Genomic DNA, 23,482 nt, shown 5'->3' on the forward strand with positions numbered 1-23,482 from the left:
TATATATATATAAGATATCGCGTTTTTTGCTAAATATATTTTTCATATTTCTTATTGGTCACACTAATATGCAAGTGAATTCAAATAAGAAAGACGTTAATAATAAAACGGAAATAAAATGAGCACAGCCAGAAGTTATTATTCTGGAATAATCGACAACAGCGCGACCTGCAATGTTTGTAGCAAATCTAGTTAAATCTTTATATCTTTTATCATTTTAATGATTTTATTAAAAATGATATATCATCGAACTGTCCAGCCAAATTATCGATGCGTCCGTTACATCGATAGCATCGATTGTTTGAAAATATTGTTGGGGGAATTCGTCAAAAAGTTGTTCTCACGGGGAAATTACGAGAAAGTATTTACAAAAGTATTTAATAATATATATAATAAATTTTAGTGTAATTAAAATTAATTAAATAAAAAAATTAAAATTTTTTTAAATATACAGAACAGAATTAAAAAAACATGTTTTTCCCCTACCTTCTGCCGCTCATTTGTATCGATAATCGTTTTTCAAAATAGCTGCGAATCTTTTGCATAAAAATAAACAATTTAATTGCTGCATATTTCGGTCGATGTGTGCATACACACATACGCACATACCTATATATATATATATACGCATCAGTTTCGATATGAACTTGGGGCACACACAGCCAGCCGTACAATTATTTACTGCAATGTAAATAAACAACAAATAACAACAAATCGCCCGCAGAAATCGAACGAAGTCGCGAAAAAAAAGAGGAACGAGGAGGTTTGGGCTCGTAACCACACAATTTCGCCTCTCACTCGATTTTTGATCGCCGCCCGGACGCGATCTTCACTTCATACAAATTGTGAAATTTTTGCGAAAATTTGAATACACTCCGTTCCGAAACTCGATTGTTTTTTTGCGGTCCGTTCAAACCGAACTAGTACGTAAGCCACTTATTCCGTCGCAGAGCCACGCCCATGTCCGCGACCGCCTCAAATCGCCAGCCGGTGCCAAAATTTCCGGCCGCCATGCCGCGTGGAACGGGCACAGTGTGCTCCAATCCGGCGGTGCCCAAGTCGCCGGATGCCCTCACCTCCCTGGTGGCCCGGAAGAGCATTACGTCCATGTCGGAGGAGGAGATCATTCAGGAGAATCTCAACGAGATCCTCGACCTCAAGTCGCGCGTAAGTTTGAATTTGAGGCGGTGCTTTTGAAAAGTATCTTAAGAAGCGAAATGAAGATACAATATCTTAAATATGCCAAATTCGCAAGTTTAGAAACCTGAACTTAATAATTAACTTTTCAGTACTCAATTAAAAATCGAATGACTGTGATCTTTTTCATTCATCTACATATATTACTGAATCGCTTAAAACTAAACAAAACTTGAACAATAACCATATGGACATTCCATGAGTGCTCTCGTTTTTTTTTTTTTTTTTCACCGTGTTGTGATTCATTGGAAACACCTTGATTTACGTGCACGTCATTTACGAATGGATCACTGTGACTTTCAGATTTTCCTCAGCTTTTCCGAGATTTGCAGACGTCTCTCAAAGTTTGTACGACGCCATCGTTTGTGGCGCCATCATTATCGATGGGAATCACTGGAATAGAATGTGTGTCCGATCATAAAATCCGAAATGTTCGTTTAGTTTTCGCCTTAGATCTTTTTGCACATACAGTGGATGTTAAGAATGCATTTGCCATTTAATAGTTAACTGGAAAATGTACAGCAAGTGCAGAAAATGACACTGGAAGAAGCGTGTTTCCAAATTAATTGATTTGAGTTTGACATGCATACGCATTATTTTTTGAAAATTTCCAAACCTATTTAATACAAATTGTATAAAATCAGGCACGCATTTTGCGATCAACAAATAACGAAGCGAAATCAACAAAAGTCCCAGATATACACAAAAAAAAAAAAAATGCCCAAGCGTTTTTGTGTAAATCACGCCATTTTATGAAGTGTAAGATAATCAAATCGGTATTGAGTTTCCCTTTCGGAAACTTTTGTGCAATTAAAAACAAATTAATTGGCATCCAAGTTGATTTAAGCATTTTTGAAATCTTATTTTCAAAATCCAAGGCACTTAACTTTTTGTTATTTGCAAGAAACTATCACTTTTTTCTTTTTGTCCAGCATAGAAATGCACGTAGATTTCTTTGCTTTTACCTATTTGCACTTTTTTTTGCCGTGTATAAGCCTCTATATGCACGGAACGTGAAAATTGTAAACAATTGTTTTTATGGCATCACTCACAAAAACAAAAAGAGAGCCAACCCTGAAAAGCCCTGAAAAATTCTCAATCCAATTTTGCAACTTTGCAAATTGATTGGAATTGGTGACCCCGTTTCTCATATTCCCATATATCCATGTTGTCCTTTTGCAGGAGGAGCGAAAAGCCAATGGACGTCTGGTGGCTGTGATCGTCTGTTTTCTGGGTAAGTTTTTGGGATTTTTGTAATACTACAGTCAGGCCTGCCTAACACAAACCAGCCAAGTGAAAAATATTCACATACATAGGTATAAATTCATAAGTATCTCTTTAATAATGCTTACATGAAAAGATCTTTTAGATTTTTGAGAAAACCATTATTAAAATCATTTTCGAATTCTTAACTGGTAAACAAAACTAAAAACTAAACTAAATTAGAGCACGCAAATCGAATTGCCACCGACTTTCGCATGCTCATTTTGAATTGGTCGTTGTTAGCGAAGCACGACTGTAGCCACGAACTCAACTCAAATCCATTTCCACAGTGCTCTTCCTGGCCGTCTACCATGCCTGCGTCCGGAAGTCGGAGAACTCGCTGGCTGGCGTCCTGGTACCGGCGGGCATCATGCTCTCTTACGGCGCCTGGGTGGTCGTCCTGGCCAAGAGGGACAAGCACAGGCGTGCCATGTTTGTAGGACACACCAAATACGAGGAAAGCCAATGAATGATGCTCAGCGATGCTCTTTCATTTTCCAGGAGCGGCACATCGAGGAGGTGACGCTAAAGAACAAAATCGAGCTGGAGGAGAAGCATGCGCGCCACGCGAAGAAGGCGCAATCGCATCATGGTCACTCCGGCACCGATTCCACGGGCAGTGCCTCCAGTTCGCTGCACTACGTCAACGAGCTGCTGCCCAACGGTGGCGGTGAGCACCGCAAGAAGCAGCGACGCCATCGTCACAAGGAGCGCTCCGTGGAGCGAGATGATCATCATCAACGTAGCCATCAGCGCTCGCATACGCCGGACATTGGCGTGCATCGTGGAGCGCCCAAGAGGCCCAGTTTCCGGCAGAAGCTCTTCGGTCAGACCATCGCCCATGTCAAACTGGTGGAGGCGCAGAGCGATAGCACGGATTCAGCTGGCGCATCTGGTCCGGGTACGAGATCAGGTCGCAGTACGGTCGCCAGTCCAGGTGGCCAGGCCAGTGCTGCGGCCAAGCTCAATCCCGGCGAGAAACGACAGCGACTACAGCGCCTGGACACGTTGCCACTGGCGCAGGTGGTGCGTGTCAGCTCGATTCCGTGAGATATAACCATCTGGATGGATGTACATATGCATGTGGAAGTGGAGTAGTTCTTTCTTTTTTTTTTTTTTTTGGGGGGGGGGGGGCGGAGGCCCGACCTCGCCATTGTGTCGACTAAATAAATGTATTATAAAAAATATAAACAGGAAATTCGCCTTTATAAATAGACGGCAATCAAAAGGAAGGAAATGTTCCGATCTTCGTAACGAAATCAATGCTAAATACGTGAGAATTGTATTGTGCACATAGTTCAGCCCATCTGGCTTTTGAATATTTTCAAAATCGTGTGTTTACAACTTGATTTAAGTGAGTTGTAAAACTAATAGTTATGGAATAGTTTAGTTCGAGATTTTTTGGCGAGGTGTTTTCAAGTTGAAATTCAAGTATTGTAATTATTGATTTTCGATCAAGCTGATGGCTTTCTTTTTGTAACGCTTAATTTAGACAATAGTTTTTGAACCGCTTGTCGTTTTCGCACCACCATATTGTTTATTCTGCCTACTTCCTTACGTTAAAATGTTTGGTTTTTTCTCTGATTTTTTTTTTTTGCTTTACATGTACATCAGCGGTGCATTTCCATTGTTTGTCCGAATTAATGGTGGCGTTATTTTTAACGATCAGCACTATAACTAGATTTTCGGCTACCCTGTGCTCGTGTGCGTGCCCAGAAACGAGGATGGGTGGGTGGCAATTCCGGGCACATTGTTTTCGGTCATTGATTATTGTTATTACAATTTAATAGTTTACATGTGGTGGGCCACACTCGGTCGCTATTGGCCATCGGATTTTGGAATTCCCCGCCAAAATAGAAGCCACTTGGTTGCTTGTTTACTTGGCAGGAAATTCGCATTGTAGACCAGTGCCGCCATCTATGTGTGAGATTGGGGTAAACACAAAAGGCGGTTTCAATTATGGAATTTGCTTAGTTTTTCAGCATAGCGGGATTCAACTAGTTTTTCCATACTTGGAAAATTACATTAGATAATATATATTAATTACATATTAATATATTAATTGATAATTTCAATTGAAAATATCACTATATACTTTGGATACTTTGGTATTAAAGCAACAGGTTATTGCAGTTGGAGCCGTTCCACTAAGGCAGGAAAGCAGTTCGTAACAAAGTAGATTGAATTATTTATCAAATTTCATGTGAAACATTTGTTTCTTGAATTATGCAATATGCCATGGTGGAAACACAAGCCACTTCTTTCGCACAGATATCGATAGCAGAAACGCATCTAGTGGACGCGGCCTGGCTTGCAGCTGGAAAGTATCGATCGCCCGATAACAATACCCGAGCGCACCTCGCATGGCGTCGCGCTGCGGCATTTGAATTAAACGACGCGCCGCCGAAACGAGAAGTTGTTGCATTTTTTCGTATCTAGTTACCTATGTTTTCGTTTGTGGAACTGTCAAAATTGTTTGTTGCCCTGCGGACTTCAGTTTAGTCATTAAATTTTCATTGCTCGTTCGGAGCAGTTGTGCTTCTGGTTGGAAAATACAAAAAAAAAAACAAATATTCGGTTTTCGTGAGCATTTGTGCTAAATATATTTTTTGTTTAATTGCGTTTTCGATCGAAACCCGTTTGTTTCGCGTACATTGTTTTGTGTGCTGTGCCGTGTTCTGGAAAACATCCGTTACTGGATGCCAACAATGATAGTGTGATTAGTCTACGCAGACATTGAGCATACATATACGGGCGCACACACACCCATAAAAACGCACAAAAATTCGCAATGGACACGCGCAGCTGGCGCAAGGTCCTACTCCAGTGGGTATGTAAATCTCGCATTGCGCATCACGCACTGGGAATCATTTAGATTAACCCAATTCTGCGGCAGATTGGCGAGTGCCACTTCATCGAATCGAACTACATTACCTTGGAGCAGTCGGATCTGGACTCCTTCTTTTCGGTCTTCATTCAAAAGATCCAGGAGACGGAAAATGTTAAGGGGAAGAATGAGCTGCAGGATCAGCCCACAGAACAAAGCCCCCTTGTGCAGGAATTCCTAGCACGTAAGTTTTTTTTTACCTATTTTCCTAGTTTCTCATAGGGTATAGGGAAACATTAATAAATAGTGAAGCCTTAGTATGAGAATTTAGCGCACTTCCAACTTCATGAACCCACTAACTTGTAAATTTTCCCATGCAGATAACTATCCCGAGTTCATTGCACAACAGGATGACAAGGAAGTCGATCTGCCTTTGGATTGCCTTTACGTTTACACGCTCCTGTTGCATTACTCGTGCGTTAAGAAGCCCAGCTTGTTCTTTCACAACATCTGCAATAAACTGCCGGAGCTGACACAGACATGCATCGCATCCTTCTTTCGAGAGACCGTGGACAGGCTGTTGACGCGCGAATATCTTAGCCAGGCGATCGCCAACGTTGCAGTTGTTTACCGACAAGGGGTTTCGACCTCAGTCAGCCCATGTCTTCCCAGCAGCAGCCTGAGTCCCGATCCGAGGAGCGATGATGCACCATGCCCATCCACGCCCTCATCGTCATCGTCACAGCCGTCGAGCAGCACGCCACAGTTGCGCAATCATCGCGAACAACTTCGCCTGAATGGCTGCGAAATGCCACCTCCTTCGACCCCGAAAACGGAGCTACTGGAGCAACGCACCAAGGAGCTGCGCGGTATTCGTACCCAGCTGGAGGTGGTGCGCTACGAAAAGGCCTTGCTGGAGGAGCAGCAAATGGAGAAGGACGAGCTCATTAAAGTTCTCAACAAAGGTTAGAATGCTTCGAATGCATTACTTTCATAATTTTTTTACAAGTAATTTCATAATCGTTTGCATTTCAGAGAAAATGATGGCCAAGATGGAACTAGAAAAACTAAGAAACGTGAAGCTAACCGAAGAGCACCACGATAACGAGAGCCACCACATTATGCCATATGAGTTTGAGCATGTAGGTAGACTAGCGCAGATGGTCACAGGTAGCGAGCGGGAGCTATAAACTAATAAAACTTTTAATCCTCATTTCAGATGAAGGGATGCCTTTTAAAGGAAATCGGTCTAAAGGAGAGTCTCATCGCTGAGATTACCGATAAGCTGCATGATTTGCGTGTCGAAAATTCCGAGCTGTCCGAGAAGGTAAGCTACCTGTTCAATTTTATAGGGACTATACTATAAAGAAAATTCCACCGGGTCTTGTGCGAATGTTAGCGAAAAACTAGCAACTGTATAGATTATATTCGTTTACATTCAATTCATAATGAAATCTAATATATGTTATATCTTGCATTCATTAAATAGCTGAATCTGGCAGGAAAACGATTGCTGGAGTATACGGACCGCATTCGATTCCTTGAAAGTCGTGTAGACGACTTGACTCGTATCGTATCGTCCAGGGACGTTATGATCTCCTCTCTGGAGTCCGATAAACAGGAATTGGATAAGTGCCTTAAAGAAGCCCGCGACGACTTGCACAACCGAATCGAGGTCTTAAACGCATCCTCGGATTTACTCGACTGTTCGCTGTCGCCGAACACCACGCCCGAGAATTTGGCCAGTTCCGTGATTGACAAACAGTTGCGCGAGAAGGAGCATGAGAATGCCGAGCTAAAGGAGAAGCTGCTGAATCTGAACAATTCCCAGCGGGAGCTATGTCAGGCCCTTTCAAGTTTCCTTCAGAAGCACAATATCGATCACGAGTTTCCGGTAGAATGGACATCGTCGTCCCTGTTGTCCACCATTTCTGCGATCGAAAGTAAATTTGTTAACACGTTGGAGAAGAGTACGCAAATGAAGAAGGAATGCGACGTTCAGTCTGTGTGCGTCGAAAAACTACTGGAGAAATGCAAGCTGTTATCTGTATCGCTGGGATGCCAGCCAAAAGAGCTAGATGGATTCGAGGCCACAATACCGGAGGCAATGGAGTCGGGTTTCGAATCGAGCCGTGAGTGTGAAACCATTTTGAGTTGTTGTCATATGAAGGTAGTCGATATAGCATCGAAAAACAACGACCTGGAGTTAGACAACGAAAGGCTTAATGATAAATGCGCTGAGCTTAAATCAATAATTGATCGCGGGGATCAACATTTGGCCGATATCAATCTGCAGCTAATCGAGAAGGAAAAGCAGATAAAAGATGTGGGCGCTGAAATTCAGGAGCTGCGCAAAAGGAATATAAACCTTGAAAATATGCTCAGCCAAATTGCAGATAAAGAGGCCAGTGCGGCAAGCCATGCACAGCATTTGAAGCAGTGCGGTGAGCTTTTAAGAGCCAAGTATGAAGTGTGTCGAAATGAACTAATTGCTAAGAACGCGGCCCAAGATGAGTTGGTCCGGATGATGATGGTGCCAGATGGGGAGACCTTAAATGGGCGCGTACGCCAACTGATCGATCTGGAGATGATGCATGATGAACATAACAAGATGTATGCACAGATGCTGAAGCAATTAAATGAACTCAGCGCTAAACATGACAACATGACGCATTCCCATCTAGACTTTGTAAAGAGAACGGAGATCGAATTGGAAACGAAGAATGCACAGATCATGGCATTCGATGAGCATAACAATCATTTTGATCGTTTTCTGACCCGCATCTTTACACTCTTAAGAAGTAGAAATTGTCCGAAATCCACGACCATGGGCTCAGCGACCAACTTTCTGGAATCGATGCATATTGAAAAGCGGTTTGAGAATATTGAAATGTTAATTGAGGGGCAATTGCTTTCGGCTGATGATCTCAAGCGGGAGTTGGATGATCTTCGGTCGAAAAATGAGGAGCTCGCTAAGCAGAACATCAATGGAATAATAAAACGCAATAAATTCATCACTTCTCTAGAGGTCAACACCGAAAAAGTGAAGCAATACATAACAGATCTAGAGGAAGAAGCTTTCAAGAGAAAGCAAAAGGTAGTCCAGCTGGAAAATACTCTAAGCAAGGAGCAAAGCAATGCGAAAGAAATGGCACAGAGGTTAGACATAGCACAGCAGGAAATAAAGGACTACCATGTGGAAGCCATTAGGTTTATCAATACCATTAGGGATCGCCTTCAGCAAGATTTCAATGGCGTAAACACCCCACAGCAGCTGGGCACTTGTATGACCGAATTTTTAAAAATGTATGACCAGATGGAGGTGCGATACGAGGAGTCCTCGTCGTTGGTAGAAAAGCTCACGGAATCTCAAGCAAAATTGGAGATGCAAGTGGCTGAGCTACAGGTAGAGCTAGAAAATAAGGATACCAACCAGCATTCGGGTGCCTTGATAAAACAGCTAAACGACACCATCCAAAACCTAGAGAAGGTCAACGCAAAGTTAAGCGAGGACAACACTGTATCGCATACCGTGCATTCAAAGTTGAATGAGAGTTTGTTAAAAGCGCAAAAAGAGTTAGACCTTCGTGCGAAAATAATCGAAAATCTGGAGGCTTCGGAAAGGAACCTCTCCATGAAGTTGTGCGAGCTGAAAGATCTGAAAAACAAACTGAAGTCATCTGATGAAAAAATTGCCCAGATAAAGGAAACGTATGAAGAACAGATTAAAGCTCTTCAAGCTAAATGTGACATGGAGGCTAAGAAAAACGAGCACTTGGAGAGAAATCAAAATCAAAGCTTAACACAGCTCAAAGAGGACGCACTTGAAAATTGTGTACTTATGTCGACAAAACTAGAGGAACTGCAGGCAAAGCTGCAGGAAGGACAGCAGCTTGTAGATAGCCAGAAGCTGGAGCTGGACATGAACCGGAAAGAACTGGCTCTGGTTAAGTCTGCCTATGAGGCACAGACCAAGCTATCAGATGATTTGCAGCGTCAAAAGGAATCCGGCCAGCAGCTTGTAGATAACCTGAAAGTGGAGCTGGAGAAGGAGCGGAAAGAACTGGCTCATGTTAACTCTGCCATTGGGGCACAGACCAAGCTATCAGATGATTTGGAGTGTCAAAAGGAATCCGGCCAGCAGCTTGTAGATAACCTGAAAGTGGAGCTGGAGAAGGAACGGAAAGAACTGGCTCAGGTTAAGTCTGTCATTGAGGCACAGACCAAACTATCAGATGATTTGCAGCGTGAAAAGGAATCTGCCCAGCAGCTTGTAGATAACCTGAAAGTGGAGTTGGACAAGGAGCGGAAAGAACTGGCTCAGGTTAATTCGGCCTTTGAGGCACAGACCAAACTATCAGATGATTTGCAGCGTCAAAAGGAATCTGCCCAGCAGCTTGTAGATAACCTGAAAGTGGAGTTGGACAAGGAGCGGAAAGAACTGGCTCAGGTTAATTCGGCCTTTGAGGCACAGACCAAACTATCAGATGATTTGCAGCGTGAAAAGGAATCTGCCCAGCAGCTTGTAGATAACCTGAAAGTGGAGTTGGACAAGGAGCGGAAAGAACTGGCTCAGGTTAAGTCTGTCATTGAGGCACAGACCAAACTATCAGATGATTTGCAGCGTCAAAAGGAATCTGCCCAGCAGCTTGTAGATAACCTGAAAGTGGAGCTGGACAAGGAGCGGAAAGAACTGGCTAAGGTTAAGTCTGTCATTGAGGCACAGACCAAACTATCAGATGATTTGCAGCGTCAAAAGGAATCTGCCCAGCAGCTTGAGGCACAGACCAAACTATCAGATGATTTGCAGCGTCAAAAGGAATCTGCCCAGCAGCTTGTAGATAACCTGAAAGTGGAGTTGGACAAGGAGCGGAAAGAACTGGCTCAGGTTAAGTCTGTCATTGAGGCACAGACCAAACTATCAGATGATTTGCAGCGTCAAAAGGAATCTGCCCAGCAGCTTGTAGATAATCTGAAAATGGAGCTGGACAAGGAGCGGAAAGAACTGGCTCAGGTTAAGTCTGCCATTGGGGCACAGACCAAGCTATCAGATGATTTGGAGTGTCAAAAGGAATCCGTCCAGCAGCTTGTAGATAACCTGAAAGTGGAGCTGGAGAAGGAACGGAAAGAACTGGCTAAGGTTAATTCGGCCTTCGAGGCACAGACCAAACTATCAGATGACTTGAAGCTTCAAAAGGAAGATGCACAGCGAGAGGTTTTCCTGGTCAAGGAGCGATTGGTGAAGGAAAAGCGTGAGTTCGAGGTGAAATTGGCCACCCTTGAAGACATAATCGAAACATTGGAGATGCGCTGTACTCAGATGGAAGAGGAGCGTGCGACTGCTTACGAACAGATCAATAAGTTGGAGAACCGTTGCCAAGAAAAAGACAACGTCAAGTCAAGTCAATTGCAAGTGGAAACTTTTAAGGTCGAGTGCTTGCATCATCAGCTAAAATCCGAGATGGCTACCCACAACTCGTTGGTAGAAGATCTTAACCGAAAGCTGGCAGAGAAAGTCAGTAAGTTGGATTTCGTTCAGAGTCGCCTAATGACTGAAATCGCCGAGCATAACCAGGTCAAGGACCAACTAGCCCAGATCACCGATATACCTAAGGTAGTCGAACTGCAGCATCGCTTGGAAGCGGAGACTGCCGAGCGTGAAGAGGCCCAGAATAAACTGGCTGTGGTCACCGGACGTTTAGACGAAATTACCCGGGAGTTGGACAACGCTCGGCTCGAGCATGGCGCCCAGATACTAAGGATGGAGGAGACGGCTCGTGAAGTTGGGAATAAAAATGCCGAGTTGTGTGAACTCATCGAATTCTATAGGAATCGCGTGGAAGCTCTTGAACGGCTGCTTCTCGCTTCCAACCAAGAGTTGGAAGAACTAAATTCCATCCAGTCTAACCAGGCGGAGGGCGTAAGAGATCTTGGCGACACATATAGCGCGGCTGAAGGACGCCAAACGGAGTCGGATCAGGATAAGGAGAGATACCAAAAGCTAGCGCTAGACTGCAAGATATTGCAGGCCAAGTATCGCGATGCCAAGGATGAGATTAAGCGCTGCGAGAAGAAGATAAAGGACCAGCGTCTTGAGATGGAGGGAAAGCTGGAGAAGATGAAAAACAAGATGGTAAGTCGCTGCGAACTACTAGAACGAGATTCCAAAAACGGAAAACTACTGGTTTCCATTAAATGGCATGGTCGCGAGTTGTCACTGTTATCCTTAATCGCATGATTTGTGCCACCAAGTACAAATTGGTGTCTCCATTTTTTACTTGGCTGTCTGCGGAGGACAAAACCTAAAGATGTCATCCTATTTTAGCACCATGCCATTTTTTTTTTGCTTTTGCTTTTGCATGTTTATGTCATTGTTTCGTTTAACTACTAACTAGTTTTGAAATGGGACGTAGCTGATGTTATATGTTCAGTGTAAACTATTAAACTTAAGCTCCTCGAAATGACTCACAGTGCATTATCAGGTATTCAAACTATATGTATAGTGAATTTTCAATCTTATCCGTTTGAAAATGCGAAAATGCATACGTTTCAGAAGGAGGAGATGTTATACATAAGTTTAATTAAAATTTCATTTAGCAATTGCATCAATCACATCAATCACATTAGCCATAATCGTGCTGCATCATCAATTACTGAACCCAAGCAGATTCTAGTTAGATTTCCAAATTTGCTTTAGCGATTGCAGCTAACTAGATTTATTTAATTCACTTTTCCTTATCAATAAAACTAAAAATGCTTTATCTTTCCTTTCTATTTCCACCCAATATCTTTCCACGAAAATCACCCATTTAAAATCACAATTGCGGTCGGTCCGAAAACTGTATATATAACCCAAGAAGGGGTCACGCCGTCGGCGATGGCCGCAATTAATGCTGCTTTTTATTGGCCTAATTATTTTAATCGTTTTTTTTTTGTATTACATCCTGTACATAAGTGGCATCAATGTAATCTTTAAGTCGCGCAGTCCTATCGTGTATTAGGGCCACACATGACGTGGTAGACTTTGTTATAAGTTTTTTACATTTTGTGATATGTACTAAGTCATATTTGATAAATGAGCGATTTGTATTTCCAAGAATGTTTTTTTTGTTGTTTTTTTATTATTATTGTTTGTATTGTCGTCAATGTCCTCACTGCTGTTTCTCGCTCATTTTCGTCCTTTAAAAATGCGTGCCGCCCGAAATCCACACGCGCACCTTCACTTGACTATATACACTGCCCTAACTCGTCCACGTTCACCCACACGCACACGGACACTTGACACAACATCATCCATCTGTAGCGTTCCTTGTATACGGCGGAGGTGACGCGCATGAAGGAGAAGCAGGAACGGGATGCGGCCAAAAGCGCGTCGGAGCTGGAGGCACTCACCGCACAGGTAGATAGATATGCTCGCTGCTTGCGAAGTTACGTTATTAATTCCATTTACTTGCAGAATGCCAAATACGAAGAGCATACACGCAAGCTATCCAATCAGATTGTACGGTTGAACGAGAAGATTCTGGAGCAGCAGAAGCAGCATGCGATCATTAGCACCAATCTGCGTCACCTGCAGATGCAGCCCATCAGCGAAACGAAACCATCCAGCACAACGCTCACCGTTTCGTCCAGTTCGTCGGCGCCGAACGATGACTGGCAGCCCTTCAAGCGGCCCAATGTACCGTCCTCCAATCTGGCTATGGAAGATGAAGAGGGCGAGGTATTTAACAACACTTACCTGACGGATCTCAAATTGGGCCGTGTGCCGGCAGACATGACGTAAGCGCACTGGGTCTTCCCGATTTCTATGCTCAAAATTAATGTACCCTTTTTTTCTCCATGCAGAGCCGAGGAGCTGATTTATCGGAATTCGTTGCAACCGCCGCATTTGAAGAGCACTTATGCTGCCCAATATGATTTGGGCAGCCAGGACGAAGATCTCAAAGTAAGCGTTAGCAGTTCTCCGACATCCAGTGCCAGATACGCCGGCAGTAGTGGCAGCAGCAGCAGCAGCAGCAACAGCAACAGACACGGCACAAATACCACACCGTTAAAGGCACAGCAGGCAGCCATGAAGGCTAAGTGGGCACGCATTTTGCGTCGCCCATAGAACCATTAATCTTAATCCCTAACTAGACACCGAGTGAGCTTTTGTCCACGTTACGTTTGTAGTTAGAAGTGTCTGTTGTGTCTAGAAATTGCTGTGTGCTCGTCTTATCAGTGCCTTGTTGTATATATATTTTTGTGTCACAATAATCCAGTTGCCGTCCAAAAATTTCGTTGTCTTCAGTTCTGCAATTCTTATTTATACTGTTTGTATTCTTTGCAGGACGGACCCCACAGTCTGGATGACAGCATGAGTGCTTTGCTGAGCTCTTCGAGCACCGGAACGCGCAAGAAATCCATGGGCACCCACTACAAACGACCTGGACCGCCCACGCCGAGCAAGAACGGCGGCCGTTTGTCATTCGGTAGCTCGGAGCCGCCACGCGAGATTTTGCGTGAATTCGGCGACCATAACAATACCTCCAAGACGCCGGCGCGCTTCAAGTTCCTGACGCAGCGATTCAGCGTTGGCAGCAGCGGTTTACCCCGGGACGAGGTAAGTATTGGGAAGATTGTTATGTTTGATGTGCGTGCCATAGTTCAGTGTCATTGGTCAATAGAGTAGTCAAAAGCTGTAGTTTATTGGGAACGTCAAATGTGCCATAGTTGCTTGCTTTCGTGCTTCGTCCATGTTTGTGTCTTCGTCCTCGTGGTGTTCTCGTGTTGTCTTCGCTTGTGGCTCGAGTGCAGCCGGCAACTGACCAAATACGCCTAGCCTATCCCACAGCTGCCGCGGCGCAAGCGGCCGAATCTTCTGACCGGAATACACCGGCGTAGGCTGCGCCATGCGGTGGACATATTTTGTACATCAACGCCACGCAAAAGCCGCTCCTACTACGATCAGCAGCGTATGATCGGCGCCAGTGATGCGGACAAATCAGAGGCTGTTGAAACCGAAGACGAAGTGATCGAAGTGGAGCCCGATGCTGTGCCAGAGTTGGAGCCTCTAGAAGACGCCGACCAACAGGGCACTCCGCATCTGTCCACTGCAGCATTGCTGGCCCTGACCAAAGGCAATACCCGGCGTCTCACTGGCACAACTAAGTCGAAAAAAGGACGCGTTTCGCTGTCCCTTCATGGCAACATTTTTGCCAAGAGCCGGCCAGCGTCGTTCGTAGCCGGGAAAAGGGTGCAGCTACGCCGGAAGTTGCGCCGTGATCGGATAATGGGACGCTTCGATGAGGCCCGTCACCTGGATCAGATGCGCCTATCACACTCTGCTCAGGCGGCCAAGTCGCCCGAAAATAACAATTACAGTCTACACAATCGCAACGAGGAGGAGCACCTGCCCAGCGAGAATAACGTGATGGGCAAGACGGTAGTGCTGGTGGGCAAGAGGCGATTGAGTCCGGTCGTGTCCACCACATTCAACGTGGAGGAGCGCAGCGAGACTTCGCTGCTGCAGCAACAATTTGAGCACGAAAACTGTGTCACCTGGGCAATGCATGGTGGCGAAAGTGTGATGATGGAGGAGACCCAGAACGACTGGTACTTCGAGCAGCTGTGCAAGGAGACGGAATCCACGGCACCCTTTCAGCTGCAGCCGCTGGACTACAAGCCGCTTGATGAGGAGCAAGTTGAGCCGAAATTCACACAACTGGTGGCCGCCTCTTGCAGTAATATCACTACGACTAGCTGTGCCACCAACATGACCGGCGCCTCATCTTGTACAGTCTATTCGATCGGCAGTGTGCACATGCAGCCGCTGCCGCAGATCAATATCACCTATGTCCAGCAACCATCGGACTTGCAACAGCGCAGGCCAACGCGCCACCGCTCGTTAATGGCTCAGTGCAGGCGGTTCCTACGCCATCTGAGTCTTGGCCAGCGATTGGTCATGGGCTTTGCATTGCTGGTCATGGTGGGGCTGTCCTTGCATCTGGCGGACAAGCTAGTGCTGGTGATCACTGGCATCTTGTCGGGAATGGGGCTCGTCTTTCTCACCTATTCGTGCCCCGGACGCAATTAGAAGCGGCAACGAAAGCAATGGGAAACGCACAAATCTTGCTGATGATCTATGATGATGATATATGTATGTTCGTTATGTGTAATCATGTTCACTTATTCCTTTACAGAACTCGCCGCCCAAGCGACGCCTCAGCAACATGTTCAAGCGCAAGTAGGCGTGGTCGCAGTCGCAGTATTATACATATATTCCCCCATTCGTGTACATCAATCGGAACTTGAATTCTTGACTTATTATTTATGTAACCATTTTTTTTTTTTTTGTACATCAGGACTTAGAGAGTTTAGTTTAAGTATGCATATGTTGCAGTGGTACAATATCGTGGGCGAACATAATAATGCAAATAAAATTGTCTGTACATATTCTAGAAATGCTTACTTTGTTTTTTTTCTTTCTATCGTATACTCTTACGAGAAATCACTGAGCGAAAAAAAGTGTAATTTGATCGCTTACTCGATCAGCCAGCGAAACGTTCGATTTATCTTGGTTTTCTGTTCTATATTGTTAGGCAGAAAAACCTGAAAGGTTTTGGCTTGAATTTCATATATATAATATAAAAAGAGATATCCACCAAGATGCTTAAGAAATTACACAATGATCGGAATTGTCACAGCCAGCAACTTGGTTATCCACATTGGAAGAGGGGGCGTGACCAGCTGTGTGACTGCGAGTGGCCAGAAAAAAGAAGTTCAAGAAAACCTGCTCCAAACGAGGTGAGCAGGAGGCTCGCTCCACCGACTGACCAGCTGACTTATCCACCGACTAACCGACTAAACGACCGACTAGCCTGCGAGAAATCGGTGACTGTTTATGATGCAATGGCAAGGTTAGAGCGAAAAACATATTTTTGTTTATCGCGTTTAGTAAAAGGCCACTTATTGTAAATGCTGAGTAAACAACAAATATCTAGAATAGTGAAAATACGAAGAATATTTGCATAATAGCCAGGAATTTGAAATAACAATTAGTTGGCTTCAAAAGATTTGGTTGTAAGTTTCAAAAAGATGTAAAATCGTTGTAAAGTTGAATAGATTGAATACAGTGAATATTTAGAGGTTTTTATTATTTTTAATTGTATTTATTCCAACATTTATTTCATTATAAGCAAGATATATATGTGACTCCACGAGGGTGAAAATAAATTGTATTGACGTGGTAACTACATTTAAGTTAAGATTCTAATCCGATTAGAGCAATATATATGCTATATTTATATGTTTTCAGCTCAAAAAAAAATGTAAGCAGCCAGAGTGACACTTGAAATATAAAATAGAAGAATGCCTTAATTCGAAACACCTTGTGTTTGCGACACTAATCCAATTTCAAGTCAAAATAAATCGTTATATACGACACCACATTGTTCTGTTTCGAAGAATCTCCTTTTGTCAGGGTCTGTTTTTTGTGAGTTCTTGCGTCAGATGGCTTAAGATCTATAGATATAGATGTACAGATATTTGCAACGCAGTTTGGAATTTTGCAACCTATTCCTGTCCGGGGATCAGAGTCAAAATGACCGGAATCTCCGCTCCGTGATTCTGAGAAATTGCGTTGTCATCGTCAACAGGTGTGCTTGGCCAGTTTATCTAGCCGATCTAGTTGATCGGGTTCAGATACAGATATATCCTATAGTCGCTTATGCATATGCAATTATTCAAATCGATGGGATTACATCTATGGACTTGGTATCGCAGTGCATTCCACGTTTGTCCAGATGTGCATTTAGCGGACACTTTCGAATTAATTGTTAAATGCGCCGTGAGTTTTTTTTTTATTTTCCCACTATTTTTTTTTTTTTAAATTTATTGTTCTACGATCTTGAACAGATTTTTTGTCCGAGTTACTTTAGTTTTGAACTCTGTACTTTCACCTTTCAAAAGATTTAATCGTTAAGTCTGAGTTGTTATTAAATTTAACAAGGATTTTTAAAATCCTCACAAAGTAAATCAACTTAAATAGACTACAAAAAGAGCACAAACTCATATTTAAATTATATCAACTTGGCATGTAAATATTTCTATAAACGTAGCAATTATCTTGTGCGGAAAAATAGATTTGTTTGCCATCAACCAGATTTGCAATTTGTTTACAAGTAACTTATATTTTTAAATTTAAATATCATTTAGCTGAGTAACGGGTATGTGATAGTCGTTCTCTTTTGTTTTAAAGTAGAAATATTGCAGAAACAAATGAAAATAACTTATTTATTTATTATCACAAAATGCATGAAATTATTGAATCTATAATATGTGTGCAGGATTGTTGTGGTAACTTTCTGGTATTCTATTGATAATTTTTGTGGGAAGTTGATACAATAATAGGTAGCAAATAGCAACATTTTTCCGAAAGCAATACTCGAGTTTAGCCAGTTTATTAGTGATTCGGATCGATGACCGCTGAGATCGGAGAACAGGAAAATCTTACAGATACATTGTGTCTCTAGCCAACTATATTATGGGTTGATTGGCACGTGGTTTAGTGGGTGGAAAGGTGGTGGTCGGTTGGATCGGTGGATCGACCGACCACACGATATGCATTAATGGTAATGGTTTTGGTTGGTTGGTTGATTGGATGCTCGGTTGGTGTTTCAAATTGGCCCAAGATTATATATTATATTATAGACAACTTTGGCGCATTTAAATGAATATCGATGCGATGCGGCGGCGGCGGCGCCTGTTGTTGTTTATATCAAATCAAATCAAAACGAATCGTATCGAACTAAAATCTGGTTCCGAGTATGAATATGATTTCGAACCGGCGGGTATTCAAATCAGTCGACGCCCCCTATGTTGTTGTTATTTCAGTCTTTCGATCGGCCCTCTCGGCTCGAACCGAAGCCAAAGTCAGGCGCGTGATAACCGGCGATGTTAGTGTATGGGCTATATATACCCAGATATGCGTATATATGTATATGGATGTCTATATGGAGAGCCTATATAGCAATCGACTAAACGAAGTCGGCCGGAGGCGATAAAAGCCCCAAGATATCGCCGAAGTAGATCAGTTTAGCACAGAATTCGCAAACGACTTGAAAGTACTAGCCCATATCAACCATATACCGTGTATCCAAAGGGAATCCAACGAAAACAAGAATCGTCTGTCCAACACAGTGATTGACCAAAGATCACAGCTCTAATGCTCGTCTGGAACGATAAACAGGATACAAATTTTTCATTCATTTGAGCAGAGTGCTCCATTTGCCAGAAATCGGGACCGGAGACATCGTCGTAATCAAAAATATTAGCAATATTTGTTTGTGCTTTTTTTTTGTTTTTGTTTATTTTGATTCGATTTGGTTTGGTTTGGTTTGGCTATTCGATTTTCTTTCGTTGAATCGGGAAAAGGGCCGGCCTGGTGATAATGCCCAGCAGTTTTGCCAACGAGAGTCAGTTCCGATACCAGAGCAGCCGCAATCGTGCCAGCTGCACAAGCCGGAGTCCCAGCGAGCCGGAATCCCCGGCGCCGGTGACGCCCAATTGCGATGTAGTCGATCAGGCGCTGGCCGAGCTGCAGCTCCAATCGCAGGACATACGCAAGCAACAGGACCTGGTGGACACCACAGCCACGAGCAGCAGCAGCCGAAAGCGTTCCGGATGGGAGATAAAGGGCTCCAAGCTATCCCTTAACACGCACAATCGCATTCGGAACATTGTCGAGTCGCTAAAGATCAAACCGAATCCGGAGAAGCCCATGATACCGCTGTCCATTGGTGAGCACCATAAATATATAAATTAACTAATATATATCTAAAGAGTAAAAGTTCTAAAAACTGTACGTATATAATCAGTTTTCTTTTAAAATATGGTACTTAGTATATTTCTTGTATAGATTCATTTTAGATATTTAAAGTTGACATCTTAAACTTTCAAGTTCTTAAAACTTATAGGGCTTTTTATATAAACCTTATAAATTATTATTAGTTTGTCTGCAAATTACTGATTCTTGAATTTCCTTTGACGCAGAACTTACATATGTGTTTGAAAAATCTATCTTAAAAGCTTTTCCTCTTCAGAATTCTCAGAAGTATGCTATGCATTTAGCATGTATGTATAATGTATATTTACATTATCAGGATTTCGCCTTCTATTTACTATATATGCATTAATCTGAAAAGTACGCCTTTAATAGTGGCTAAAAGCAATGATTTGAAATATCCAAAATTTGCAAATTATAGAAAAATATTTGAGCAGGTAGTGCTAACTATCCAGTTTCGTGGGAAACCTGCTCCTCATTTCACCATATCCCCATAACACCTCTGACGTTTTTGCTACAAGTTTTTGGGCCAAATTTGAATATTTCTGATGTGCGATCTCTTTTGCTCTTGCCGTTTTATAAATATATATATATATATATTTATATCTTAGTTTTTTTTTTATTTTTGGCAGCTGAGTTGTCCCAAACTTGATAAAACTAGCTTTATGAACCCAATGAATTCGGTTTCATTGTGAACTAAAGCGATCCATTGGTCATACACACCCACAAAATCGGGCCAATCAGAGATCGGTGCTTCGGCTATAATGCTTATAAGTCGTTATATAAGTTGGGACATTGGACTTCCCTGAAATGTTAGAGCTCAATGGGAATTCGGGCTTACTGGCTTTCTGGCTTAGGAAATTTACAGAGAAGCTAATTTTGCCGATTGTCGCGAGTTTCTAAATTTGTGCTAAAATATGCCAGATACCAGATATATAAAATCTGTAAAGCTGTTGTTGTTTCGATTGTTGTTGTTCTTGTTCTTGTATATAATTTAATTGTTTTTTTTTTGTTTTGTTTTTAGTAATATCGTATTATTTTTGTAGCGAGGCACGCGCACTGTATTTGTGTTTTGTGGGGCATTTGCATAAAATGTAGTTCCACCTGTTTGACAAAGTCGAGAATCCATTCGAATCGAATCGAATCGAATGGAATGGAATCGAACTCGGGATCTGAGCCAGATTATACTGCTGCTGCTTGCTTAGCCATCGGAATCGGGAATCGAAGTTAGCCGGAAACGAACGAGTTAGCCATTGACCCAATGCAATCAGAGATTCGGATGCGAAGTCGCCTGATTTTTATTTTTTTAACACCATTTTGCATTCCGTTTCCAAAAATAAATGCACTTTATTCCATAAATTAGGCAATTCACTGATGGAATATTTTCTGTATTATTTTATTAGCTTAAAGGTTATTTTATATTATAGATTATATATTTTAAATGCATTTTGAAACTTGCTTTTCTCAACCAGGTGATCCCACAACCTTTGGCAATCTAAAAGCCGCCGATGAGACAATGAAGGCGGTGCTGCATTCCCTGGAGAGCGGCAAGTACAATGGGTATGCCAGCACCCAGGGTCACGAGATAGCCCGCAAAGCGGTGGCCAAATACAGTGCCCACCAGCGTCCCGACGGAGAGATCGATGCCAACGAGGTGGTGCTGTGCAGCGGCTGCTCCTCCGCCTTGGAGTACTGCATCCTGGCGCTGGCGGATCGTGGTCAGAATGTTCTGGTGCCGCGACCGGGTTTCTGTTTGTACTATACGCTGGCCCAGGGCTTGGATATCGAGGTGCGCTACTACGATCTTCTGCCCGATCAGCAGTGGCGCGCCGATCTCGTTCAGCTAGAGAGCCTGATCGATGAGAACACCGCCGCCCTTTTGATCAACAATCCGAGCAATCCCTGTGGCAGCGTCTTCGATGAGAAGCATCTGCGCGAGTTGATAGCCATCTGCGAACGCCACTATCTGCCCATCATTGCCGATGAGGTGAGTGACCCTTAAATCGAGCACACATGAAATAATTGAATTGAATTGCCTTTGCTTTCGTTGCAGATCTATGAGCACTTTGTGTTCCCCGGCTCCAAGCACTTGGCCGTGAGCAGCCTGACCACGGAGGTTCCAGTTCTCTCCTGTGGCGGGTTGACCAAACGCTTCCTGGTTCCCGGTTGGCGAATGGGTTGGATCATAGTGCACGATCGCAAGAATCGTTTGCGCGATGCCATTGTCGGTCTAAAGAACATGTGTGGTCGCATTCTGGGCTCCAATACCATCATTCAGGGTGCCCTGCCCGATATCCTGACCAAGACACCGCAGTCTTATTTTGACGGCGTGATTGATGTGCTCCACGTAAGTTTATCATTTGTAATTATCAGCTTAATGGATAATTATTATATGATTATTTTTATCCCACAGTCGAATGCCATGCTGGCCTACAAGATGCTGAAACAGGTGCGTGGCCTCGATCCCGTAATGCCCAATGGAGCCATGTACATGATGATAGGCGTGAGCATCGAACGCTTCCCGGAATTCAAGGACGACACCCACTTTGTCCAGGAGATGGTGAATGAGCAGAGTGTCTTCTGTCTGCCGGGCAGCTGCTTTGAGTACCCGGGATACGTGCGGATCGTACTTACTGTGCCCGGGGCAATGATCGAGGAGGCGTGCTCCAGGATTGCCGAGTTCTGCGATCGCCACTACAAAAAGGAGTCGCGCAATTTCATTGAGCACGGACTGCTCGACTGCGATGATGTGGCCTTTTGAGCTGGGAGCAAAACATTTATTAGATATTCTAGACTACAATTTTTATCAAGTGTACATAAGTGTATGTATGTATATATACTATATATATATATATATCAATCATTTTAACTATCCAATATAAGGAGTATTGTCTCAAAAAATTGCTGGAAAAGTAAAGCGCGTCACACACAGATAGATAGAGTTTAGAAAGAGCGAGTAAACTGCGGCTAAGTAAATGGTCATTATGGAGGACTTCTGAATATAAATATATATAATATAAATTTATATATATATATATAGGCCTATATTTGAGCTATCTGGCGCTGTAGGCTGGCTGGGGTTCTGTGCAAAAAATGTTAAACTTGGTGAAAGTAGTGCTCCTTTGGAACAGGATATGATATGATGATGCCTTCTTGCTAGTTACAATTATTTCTATTAGTTTCAAATAAATTTTCTGGCAGCCTTTATCTAACGTGTGATTTCAATTTAAAAATGCTGAACATTTTCGCATAAATTGGATTTAGATGTGTGTAATGAATGATATTTGTATGTATATTCGTTGTAAGAAATTTTAAAATGTTGCTTAATGGGCTGTGAAACGTAATTAGAATGCTGTTGAGTGTTGTGAAGTGTAATTGAATGGTCCCCACATTTCAGCATTCAACAGCACTGTTAATGCCAAAAAAAAAAAAATATATATTAAATTCTAGCTAAGGGGTCTTACAAATTTCTGAAACTCTGGGACAAATCCTGTTGATTGTGGAGTGTGTGTGTGTTTTTGAACGAGGACCTGAGCACGAGAACCCAATCCCACCTACAGGCTAACCGGGAGAGGGGCATCCTTTTGCCTCTACATGTGGTGCGGATGCATTTTCTTCTCCATTTCGGTCTCCACGCGGGCCTCATCGATTCCGGCAACAGTGGGCAGACCACCTGGCCAGTGGAGCAGCTCCTGCTCGTGTTCCATAATCATGTTCGCCTCCGCTACAATTGATGTAATCATCGGATAGGTTTGTATAAGATATCATCCTTCTAATGGCACTTAATCAAACAATCCTATCCCAGACCCACCTTGAATGCGATGCATCTTGCTGCCGTACGCCCAGTCCGTATAGTAACCCACGACGAAGGTGAGCGGCAGGAGCGGAGCCAGCGCGGATACCCTCCTGACCCTCTGGTAGTAACTGGCGCAGCCGTACACAGCACTCAGGTAGAATCCGCTCAGCCAGTAGAAGAGCTCCCGATGGTGGGCAATGGCCAGTGCCTGTTCCCGCTGCTTGATCTGGTAGTGCATCTGGATCCAGCGCTCCATCTGAGTGCGGTCGCTTTGGTCATGCGGGGTTTTGGGGATTATATAAAGCGGTGGACTCACCTTGAGCTCCTGGCACTTGCGATAGCTGGGATCATCGTGCTCCGGATAGCCACTGCCGGAGGTTTTCTTGCACGAGGCCGTGGCACCCATTTCGATGCGATTGCTGCTCGGATTTGTTGAAATCGCCGTGGTCGCTTGTTGGCCACTCCGCGCGGAGTTGCCACTCCGACACTGGTAACCGAATCGACCCGCGAAAGTGCGCAGGCGTCGTCCATTTTTGGGGGTTGCTCGACTTGGAACCAGAGCCATTCAAAGTGACGG

At 43.5% G+C, this 23,482-nt stretch overlaps 5 protein-coding genes and 1 non-coding gene across 16 annotated transcripts, besides 1 other annotated feature; 4 read left to right on the forward strand and 2 right to left on the reverse strand.

Moving 5' to 3' along the window:
* Nucleotides 1–433: 433 nt before the first annotated feature.
* Nucleotides 434–16,368, reverse strand: asRNA:CR46473 (antisense RNA:CR46473). Of its 4 annotated transcripts, none has more exons than NR_167853.1 (2): nucleotides 10,313–16,368; nucleotides 434–9,244 (listed from the first exon to the last, which is right to left on the reverse strand). The 4 variants fall into 4 exon arrangements; NR_167856.1 differs by having other exon boundaries at nucleotides 434–9,443; nucleotides 9,822–16,368; NR_167855.1 differs by having other exon boundaries at nucleotides 434–9,443; nucleotides 9,570–16,368.
* Nucleotides 818–3,646, forward strand: CG32599 (uncharacterized protein). The gene is made up of 4 exons (NM_167398.2): nucleotides 818–1,167; nucleotides 2,380–2,431; nucleotides 2,751–2,896; nucleotides 2,962–3,646. Exons 1-4 carry the CDS (start codon nucleotides 961–963, stop codon nucleotides 3,508–3,510), a joined length of 954 nt encoding a protein of 317 aa, NP_727768.1. The 5' UTR covers nucleotides 818–960; the 3' UTR covers nucleotides 3,511–3,646.
* Nucleotides 4,864–15,727, forward strand: mud (mushroom body defect). 7 transcript variants are annotated; one of them, NM_001272616.1, is made up of 12 exons: nucleotides 4,864–5,290; nucleotides 5,357–5,531; nucleotides 5,668–6,252; nucleotides 6,323–6,429; nucleotides 6,507–6,614; nucleotides 6,777–10,007; nucleotides 10,194–11,420; nucleotides 12,591–12,686; nucleotides 12,744–13,066; nucleotides 13,133–13,232; nucleotides 13,617–13,889; nucleotides 14,121–15,727. In NM_001272616.1, the coding sequence occupies exons 1-12, from the start codon at nucleotides 5,252–5,254 to the stop codon at nucleotides 15,360–15,362; spliced, it is 7,506 nt and encodes a 2,501-aa protein (NP_001259545.1). In that variant the 5' UTR covers nucleotides 4,864–5,251; the 3' UTR covers nucleotides 15,363–15,727. The 7 variants fall into 7 exon arrangements, with proteins under 7 accessions (NP_001259545.1, NP_001245665.1, NP_727769.3 ...); NM_001258736.2 differs by having other exon boundaries at nucleotides 6,777–11,420; nucleotides 13,133–13,430; NM_167399.6 differs by having other exon boundaries at nucleotides 6,777–11,420; nucleotides 14,109–15,727.
* A 1,111-nt stretch (nucleotides 16,369–17,479) lies between the features above and the next one.
* Nucleotides 17,480–17,507: a mobile genetic element.
* An 847-nt stretch (nucleotides 17,508–18,354) lies between these two features.
* CG46317 (uncharacterized protein) lies at nucleotides 18,355–21,976 on the forward strand. The gene is made up of 4 exons (NM_001347796.1): nucleotides 18,355–19,065; nucleotides 20,582–21,096; nucleotides 21,163–21,456; nucleotides 21,523–21,976. Exon 1 carries the CDS (start codon nucleotides 18,492–18,494, stop codon nucleotides 18,537–18,539), a length of 48 nt encoding a protein of 15 aa, NP_001334678.1. The 5' UTR covers nucleotides 18,355–18,491; the 3' UTR covers nucleotides 18,540–19,065; nucleotides 20,582–21,096; nucleotides 21,163–21,456; nucleotides 21,523–21,976.
* Tat (Tyrosine aminotransferase) lies at nucleotides 18,355–22,511 on the forward strand. 2 transcript variants are annotated; one of them, NM_001298309.1, is made up of 4 exons: nucleotides 18,355–19,065; nucleotides 20,582–21,096; nucleotides 21,163–21,456; nucleotides 21,523–22,511. In NM_001298309.1, exons 1-4 carry the CDS (start codon nucleotides 18,717–18,719, stop codon nucleotides 21,868–21,870), a joined length of 1,506 nt encoding a protein of 501 aa, NP_001285238.1. In that variant the 5' UTR covers nucleotides 18,355–18,716; the 3' UTR covers nucleotides 21,871–22,511. The 2 variants fall into 2 exon arrangements, with proteins under 2 accessions (NP_001285238.1, NP_572953.1); NM_132725.3 differs by having other exon boundaries at nucleotides 21,523–21,976.
* CG13404 (uncharacterized protein) lies at nucleotides 21,869–23,382 on the reverse strand. The gene is made up of 3 exons (NM_132726.3): nucleotides 23,222–23,382; nucleotides 22,921–23,161; nucleotides 21,869–22,833 (listed from the first exon to the last, which is right to left on the reverse strand). Exons 1-3 carry the CDS (start codon nucleotides 23,309–23,311, stop codon nucleotides 22,700–22,702), a joined length of 465 nt encoding a protein of 154 aa, NP_572954.2. The 5' UTR covers nucleotides 23,312–23,382; the 3' UTR covers nucleotides 21,869–22,699.
* Between the last annotated feature and the right edge of the window lie 100 nt (nucleotides 23,383–23,482).

Source organism: Drosophila melanogaster, chromosome X, assembly GCF_000001215.4.
Source record: "Drosophila melanogaster chromosome X".
NCBI lineage: Eukaryota > Metazoa > Arthropoda > Insecta > Diptera > Drosophilidae > Drosophila > Drosophila melanogaster.